The 8,770-nt window shown below is 39.6% G+C and overlaps 1 protein-coding gene and 1 long non-coding RNA gene across 2 annotated transcripts; both read right to left on the reverse strand.

Annotated features, from left to right (window-relative positions):
- Window positions 1–2,606: 2,606 nt before the first annotated feature.
- LOC308639338 lies at window positions 2,607–5,533 on the reverse strand. Its single transcript, XR_014020067.1, has 2 exons — window positions 5,034–5,533; window positions 2,607–2,757 (listed from the first exon to the last, which is right to left on the reverse strand). It is a non-coding gene; the product is annotated as an uncharacterized lncRNA (long non-coding RNA).
- LOC308639337 (igE-binding protein-like) lies at window positions 3,359–4,679 on the reverse strand. Its single transcript, XM_081277574.1, has 2 exons — window positions 3,804–4,679; window positions 3,359–3,522 (listed from the first exon to the last, which is right to left on the reverse strand). The coding sequence occupies exon 1, from the start codon at window positions 4,662–4,664 to the stop codon at window positions 3,912–3,914; it is 753 nt and encodes a 250-aa protein (XP_081133700.1). The 5' UTR covers window positions 4,665–4,679; the 3' UTR covers window positions 3,359–3,522; window positions 3,804–3,911.
- Window positions 5,534–8,770: the final 3,237 nt, after the last annotated feature.

Consider the following 8,770-nt stretch of genomic DNA (forward strand, 5'->3'; position numbering starts at 1 on the left):
TTTAATACATTAAGGTTAACTTTTTGTCCTGTGAATTTCAATAGGTTTTAATAAATGCTTGGTGCCATGTGTTTACCACTGCAATGTCAAAACATGGTTCCACTCCCTTGAAAAATTTCCTGTGCTTCATTGATACAGATATTCCTTGACTTACCAAAGTATTAGATCCTCAGAAACCTATCATAAATCAAAAATGTATTTCATATAACTAACCTATCAAACATCCTAGCTTAGCCACAGAGTATACTATACGGTATTGATTGTTTACCCTCATGATCACATACCTGACTGGAGGTTCAGCTGTCTATGAAAGAATACTGCACATCTCTAGCCCAAGTAAGGTTTCTACTGAATGTATATCACTTTTGCACCATTGTAAAGCTGAAAAATCATAAGTCAAAACATCTTAAGTTAGGGATTGTCTGTACAATACTCTCCTACACCTTTCCCAAACTGGCAACCACTGCTTTTTTACTTTCTTAATTTGCATTTCCCAGTATGTTATAAAACAATATAGATATATAGCCTTTTCACCAGTGTTCTTTTGTTTGAAATATTCATTTAAGATATCCATGTTTTTCATGGATTAAAGTCTCATTTCTTTTTACTGTTGTGTAATATGCTATCTTCACATGGATGAACCACAATTTGTTTAAGAATTTACCTACTGAAGTATACTTTGATCACTTTCAGTTTGGGTTTATGAATAAATCTGTAAGCATCCATATACAGAGGTTTTTTTGTGGATATAAGTTTTTAGTTTGTATCATATGGTAAGAATATTTTTAATTTTGTAAGAAACCAATAAACTATCTTCCAAAGTAGCTATACTAACTTGGATTCCCACCAGCAATGAATAATATTTTTTAATTGCTTTAGATCCTTGCCAATATTTGGTGTTGCCATTGTTTTGAATCTTAAGTACTCTTTTTAAATATTCATTTTGTACATAGAAATATTTTATTTTAATAGTTATCACAATTTATATTCCAATTTTTCTGGATTTGCTATTTGAAAAATTATATGGACAGCAAATAATGTTTTTTCTTTTTCCTTTTGGTTTCTCAGTTTCATTTTTTTCATGTACCTCCATTTCAGTGGTGAATAGAAGTAGTGATAGTAAATGTCTTTTAAATTAATGGTTGTCTTTAATGTTTCACAATTGGATTCTGTTTGTTTTAGTCAGCTGTTTGTTTTAGTCAGCTGTGACTAAAAGACTCAACAAGAACAATTTTAGGAGAGGAAAGGGGGCTTTATTTACTCACAGTTTCAGAGGTCTCAGTCCATAGAATGCCAGCTCTATTCCTCGAAACTCGAGGTGAGGCAGAACATCATGGCAGAGGAGTATGGCAGAAGGAAGCAGTTCACATGATCACCAGGAAGTAGAGAGAGACTAAGCTCAGCTCACCAAATATATACCCCAGAGGCATGCTCCCCATGACCCACCTCTTCTAGCGACATCCTAACCAACCTCCAGTTGCCACTCAATTAATCCCTACCAGAGAATCAATTCACTGATTGGATTAATGCTCTGATAACCCAATCATTTCACCTCTGAATATTTTTATATTGTTTCACACATGAGCTTTTGGGGGAGGCTTCACATCCAAAACATAACAACGTTTTTTTTTTTTTTTTTTCTCTAAAATATTTACTGACATACTCTATTGGGCTAAAAAGATATTCTCAACCTATAGTTTTGTGAAAGTTGTTTTTTTGTCATGAAAAGATGTTTAATTCAATAAATTATTTGTATCTATTGAAGCTATCATGTCGCATCTACCCGCCAGCAGGAATGACGACAACAACAGGATTCTTCTTTAACACGCTTTATTGGGAGCATCCACTAGGTATTGTTGAGAGAAAGGACCCCGAGCCCGAAAAAACCACCCCTTATATACTTCAACTGCAGCCCTGCTCGTACACCATTGGACAAAGAGCGCATAGCAACACAGCAGCAGCCAATAGAATGATAGACCCAGCACTTGCACACAACGCAAGAGACACCCAGTTCCAGCTTGTGCAAAACAACAAGCACTTCTTGAAAACAGTTTGTTCCAGGAGCTGGACAATTGATACATTCCATTCTAGGGAGTGGCTGAAAACAAAGAACTGGGTCTCAGCCCAAGAATTAGGCTCACGCCCACACAAGGCAGCACAGCAAAATAGCTCACCACAGTTCCCCCTTTTTTGTTTTGTTCGAGCCATTTGAAATTCTCCCGATCCAGGAAATGTCCTCATGATGACCCCTCCGATCAAGGGTGGCATTCAAAGGCCAAACAAGGAAGTCACCTTTCTGAGTGCAATGGGCAACATTTACCCTTCAGAGTGCAAAGGCTGTCTTCCTAAGATATGGAAGCCTTCCAAGGTGCAATGACAACAAGGTCACTTGGTGTGCAAAGGCCATCCACATCAAAACAGGGGTTTTAGGATTTTGCCAAGCTGGCTAGCCAAATTTATGGGGAGGCCCCAGGTTCCAGTGCAGCAAGCGCCTGAACTACCTTGACTCTATCACTCTGCTGCATGCGTCGCATACGACAAATCATCCAAAGGCATAAGACAAGGCCACAAAGAAGCATAGCACTAAATAACCCAACCCCTACCCACTCTTTAAAGTAGGAAAATATAGAAGAAGCCCAGGAGGCGAAGTCTGCAACAGAAAGAGGTTCCACGCGTGTTCCATTTAAGTTGGCAATCTGAGACAGCAGTTCTTGAGTGAGTCGCTCTCCTTCCTGGGTCCAGTTTCCCTGTAAAAATCTAGACAATCTATTACTCTGTTCCACGGAAGCAGTCATATTGTAATATAAAGGAGTAACACACACATACTTATAATGAGATACACATCCTAACTGAGTAATTTTATAAACTTCCTCTACTTGTTCTTGTATTATATCTACTCTTTGATTAAGCAAGTAGATACCAGCAGTAAGATGTCTATTGATTTCTTCCACCGTAGTTAAGGCTTTAGATGTTTGATCTACTACACTATTAATGACTTGAGCTGTTTGTACCTGAGAGGCCATAGCTATGGCTGCAGTGGTAGCTGCTGCGGCAGACGCCACAATAGCTGTAACTATAGCAGCTGTAATGCCGAAATCTCTCCTTTCCCTGACCAACTGTACCAGGAGAAAAGAATTAGTATCGGCCTCAACTGGCATGGGCACAAAGGTCGGAACCTTTACCACCAAAGCCAATGACAAGGAAGTATTCCAACACTGGGTTAAATAACACTCTTTTACAGTACAATTAACTATAGTAGAATTGTCAGTATGATTAACAAGTAAGAACATGAATGGCGGCTGAACGCATATTTCAGCAGCAGGAAAAGAAATATTATAGAATTCTTCATTGATAGTGATATTTGATAAGTATTTTTTGATCCCAAATTGACATGCATTTCCAGAAACATTTTTAATCCAATGAACTCCCTCGTTTAAATAGGCTATAGCGGAGAAGTCTGTTCCCGCTCCCACCTCATTATATAATACCCAAGAGTACCAAGGCCATCCTGCCAGATTTGTCCTAGTAGAATTTCCACTAATATTAAAAGAAAACCCCCTGAGGGGAGGGGACAATTGGAACCCCGGGGCAACTTGTTTTTCTGGAACCAGAGGACTCTGACAAGGAGTAAACTCTGGCGGAAAGGAATAATCGGGTGAACATCGTGGCCCAGGTCTCATTTTGGTAGCATTTGGTGTCCCCTGAAAGGACAAGTTTTTCTTAAATGTCCTTTACGGCCACAATTGAAGCAAGAAGAAGAATTTTGGTTTCCTTTGGTTGCCGCAACTACTGCCGCAGCTAACCCTGCATTTGTCAAAGGACCTTCTATCTCTCTGCATGCCTTTATCCAGTCCTCCAATCCCTTTTCTTTCCATGGTGTTATTGCCCTTTTACATTCTGTAGTACACTGTTCATACACTAACTGCTTCACTAGGGGCATCGCCTGCTCCGTGTCCCCAAAAAATTTTTGAAGCTGCTTGAAGCATTCGGGCGACAAAATCTGAAAATGGCTCAGCTGGGCCCTGTATGACTTTTGTAAGATTCCCTGTTGTTTCACCTCTATTGGGGAGAGCCTTCCAGGCACGTAAGGCCAAAATATTAATTTGTTGATATACTACTAATGGATAAACATTTTGATTTTGGGCCCACTGACCTGTCCCGGTCAGCATCTCCACATCCCAGGCTTGTTGACCATCAGCCGCATTCGCATGAGCCTGTTGTATAGCGGCATCCAAGTATAATGCCTTAAAATCAAGATATTGTCCCATGGAGAGACAAGCCTTTGCTAAATGATACCAATCCATTGGTGCCATAGCATTAAGATATAAGCGTTCAAGCAATGCAATTGTAAAAGATGCTGTGACACCATTAGTCCTGACAGATTCAGCTATGTCTTTAACTAATTTATAAGGAATGGGCTCAAAATATCTCTGTCCCTGTGCATCCTCAAAGACAGGATATGCACCAACAGGATATGCCCCCTCCTCCTCCAGCTTCCTCCAAGTACTGCGTTTTATGAAGCCACAAGCTCCGCCTGGAGCAGTGGGTGGAGACCCTTTACGTGGAAACAGTTGTTTAGCTACAGAATACGCTGGAGGCTTCGGAGGAAGAAGGGCGGCGGCCATTGCCGCGTCATAGCGGCCATGCTCATATTCAGCCACCATTTTCTCTAAGCTTTGTTCTTCTTCTGGGGTAAAGCCTTCTGACTCGCCTTCTGATTCAGACTCATCTGAATCAACTATCTTTAATTTACGGAAGGCAGATAAATCTGGATAGAGTTTCGGGCGTGCTCCTAACGCTGGAGTCACGTCCTTTTGTTCCTTGAGTGCACTTTCACTTAACTTTGCATTAGATCCCCTTTTTTGTTTTGTTTCATGTCTTTCTTGCTTAGATTCCTCTGACTCTGACCCAGTATCCTGATGCTCCACCAAAATCTCCTGTCCCCTTTTAGTGGTTTCAGGAAAACAGACTGATATTGACCCATGATAGAGCACTATACTAAGCCAGAGCCACCGGATCAGGGGATTACTTACCGGCGCCACCGCTCCGCGTGTAAAGTTCTGAATCCTCCCGCAAAATATCGGGGGTCCCCTCGTAGCCGACAGATGACAATTCCCGGGATTTCGGCACCACTTGTCGCGTCTACCCGCCAGCAGGAATGACGACAACAACAGGATTCTTCTTTAACACGCTTTATTGGGAGCATCCACTAGGTATTGTTGAGAGAAAGGACCCCGAGCCCGAAAAAACCACCCCTTATATACTTCAACTGCAGCCCTGCTCGTACACCATTGGACAAAGAGCGCATAGCAACACAGCAGCAGCCAATAGAATGATAGACCCAGCACTTGCACACAACGCAAGAGACACCCAGTTCCAGCTTGTGCAAAACAACAAGCACTTCTTGAAAACAGTTTGTTCCAGGAGCTGGACAATTGATACATTCCATTCTAGGGAGTGGCTGAAAACAAAGAACTGGGTCTCAGCCCAAGAATTAGGCTCACGCCCACACAAGGCAGCACAGCAAAATAGCTCACCACACTATCAGATAATTTTTTCTTTATTAACGGTGAGTAAAGGCATTAAATTTTCTAATGATAACCATTTTTTAAATTTTCAGAAGAAATTCAATTTATCATGGCCACATTTTAAGGAAACTGCTGAAGTTTTGATGTTTTATTCAGAACTACCATTTAATCTATGTTCATAAATATGTTTGGCCTTAAATGCTCTCTTCTCTTACTTTCCTTGTTAGATTTTAGTATATAGTTTTATTAGTTCCACAAAAGGTTACTTTGTGTTTTGCTAATTTGTCTATACTTTGAAATTTATGTAAGATTTGTTAGACCAGGACACAAGAAAAGACCACTGACTCCAATTAAAATCAAATTAAAGCAAGCTTATTATTTCGACCAGCCGGGCTGCCTCTCCCTCCCAAAACAGCGGGGACAAGACAGCCCCGAGGCTTCTTTGCGGCCCAGTTTTATAGCCCAAAAAGTTACACAAAGGGGGGTTACAGATAACAACACTCTGAGGAGCATAACACAAGTTTACATTTTTGCTGGCCCCGGCATCAGAATTTATGGAGATCTTAGAGACTCAGAGAGGGTCGTTATCCGGCCAGGGAAGGCCAGAATTTATGAGGCGTCACTAAGGTTTAGGAAAGGGTTGTTATTTGGTCAGGGAAAACCGGACATGGGTGAGTTCAGGGTACGGGCAAGCATTCCAAGTAGGTTCAGAATTTGCAGTAATTTATAGTAAAGCCAAAATTATCTTTTCATGGTTTTGTGGCGAGATGCCTAATTTTAAGAAAAGATCAGGTTGGGTCTATCATATTGACACTTTCTTATATTTAAATATATGGTAGAACACCCTTATTAATTTTCCTGGTCTTTAAAGAAAATTTATTGCTGTGTAGATTTTAAAATTATTGATTCAATTTCTTTAATGTTTACATGTATATTCAGAGACTTTCAAAATGTTGAAACTATTTTTAAAATTTATATATTTTTAGGAAATTTTCCTTTCAATCTAAACTGTCAAATATAGGGAGCATAAAGTTGTTTATAATTCTTTATTATATGTCACCTAAAATCTCAATACAACTTCTGTCTTTCCATTCCATATTATTTTTAAAGTAAATTTGGACAAATATTTGTCTATATTTCATCAGAGCAATTAACTTTCAGTTCTTTTCTTTTTTGTTTGATTTTTTTTTGAAGTCCCTGCTGTATTTATTTATCTGTATTTTATCCTTTCTTCTAAGGGCTTTAATTTTACTCTGTTGCTCTTTCCCTCACTGCCTGAATTAGATACTATAGTAGAGAAAGCTAGCTTCCCACTAAATATTTGTATTCTTCCTTCCATAGTATGAAGTTGTTGATGACCTGTGTCTGCCTAACTAGGGACAGCATTAACTTGTCACCCATATGTATAGTTCCCTCCAATGGGATGTCAATAGGAGTAATGGGGTTCACTTTTGGACCAATGAGGTTAATTATTAGAGGCAGGGTTCACTGTTCACTATCCCTTCATGTGCTTTCCAACAACAATTTTCTGACACCAACTGGCTATCATATAACTCGTTCAATTATGACACTAAATACCCAGAGTTAGTGTAGACCCTCCAGGTTAAGAGATTCATTCCTACAAGACTGCCTCACTTCAGACTCCAGCTACAATTCCAAGTCCCTAGGTAACCTGAACTTCTGTCTGACGTGAATACAAATTTTGGGGTTTCCACATGCCCCCTTTCTGTTTGATGATTTGCTACAATGACTCATAGAACTCAGCAAAATTCTATACTTATAATTACTGATTTATTATAAAGAATACAAATGAATGGCCAGCTAAAGAGTTCATAAGAGAAGATGAAAAGGATTCCTGAACATATTAGCACCTCTGTTTCTGTGGAGTCAGGGTATGTACCCTGCCAATATGTTGATATTTTCACTAACCAGGAAACTCCTTCTGTCACATTATTTCCAAGTTTTTCTAGTCCTTCTTCCTTCCTCAGGGGCTAAGTGATGAGGCTGAAAGTCTCACCCTTCTAATCACATGGTTGTTTCCTCTGGCAATCAGTCCCCATCAAGAAGCTACCTAATATGACCTACAACACACAAAAAGTCAACTGATTAGCATAAATTCCAGTATGAATCTAAAGCAATTTCTATGAATAACAATAGATCCTCAGAAAATTTGAAGGGTTTTAGGAGTCCTATGCTAGAAATATGGGATAAAAATCTGAGTACATTTTGTTTGTTTGTTATACTACACTTTGTCAACAGACTGAAGGAAAATCAAAATTACAAGATGGTGAAACTACAATAGGGCCGTAGAGAGGCTGATGTTTCTAAAAGCAGTGATTTTTTTTATTTGTAGTTGGACATTTATTTATTTATTTTTATGTGGTGCTGAGGATGAAAACCAGTGCCTCATGCATGGTAGACAAGTGCTCTACCACTGAGCAACAGCCCTAGCCTCAGTGACTCTTTACTTAGGCCTGCATTTACCCTATGGGTAACTGAAAGCAAGATAAACATTGGCATCTCTGCCTTCATTTATATCCATCTCTTTTAGTACCTTAAACTTTGTGACCTGCTCAGTTCTGCATGTATATTATTTAAGGAGTCGTCATCTTATTATTATTTTTATTATATTTTATTAGCTCTATATTTATTTGTAACCTGTTTTCCCCCTTTGAGAATGAGACAAGATTTGCAGGAACATTCAACTGCCTGTTTTTGTAGTATCAGATCCTTAGAATGACACTTAGAAACCCTTAGTTCCCATCTTCCAGGAACAGTGGAAAAAAAGCACATCACATCACCGGATGATGAAACAGTTCCCCTTAAGCAGGAGCAACTGCCCCCTTCCAGGATCACAGATCTGACAGATAAACATCCTGAGCACCAACTGGAAATTACTCCCTCAAGCGATAGAACTTCTCTGGAGTCATGCCATGAAAACAGAACTGAGAGAATGATCAACCAGACCACAGTTTGACCAAGACTTTCATTATATATACCTCTTGCCCCCTGCCCCAATTTTTCCTCTATTTAACTCTACAGGTCCTGTGAGCATCCCAAAGACAGCTGAGATGCTTGATCTCACTTTGCCTTCCCAATATGCCATACTGATTAAAGTTTCTTTCTTGCTTTTCATCATTTCCTTTTCTGTTTGGTTTCTGGGGTGAGTGGCTGGATGTGGTTTGTTGGAACCCCTGCAGTTAGGCCTCTGATTTAGGACTCATGTAATAAAACCACAATAT

This window comes from Spermophilus citellus (genome assembly GCF_964194105.1).
Source record: "Spermophilus citellus genome assembly, chromosome: X".
NCBI lineage: Eukaryota > Metazoa > Chordata > Mammalia > Rodentia > Sciuridae > Spermophilus > Spermophilus citellus.

Coding starts and splice junctions, on each gene's coding strand:
- LOC308639337 (XM_081277574.1), bottom strand. CDS start 4,664: ATGGTGGCTGAATATGAGCATGGCCGCTATGACGCGGCAATGGCCGCC.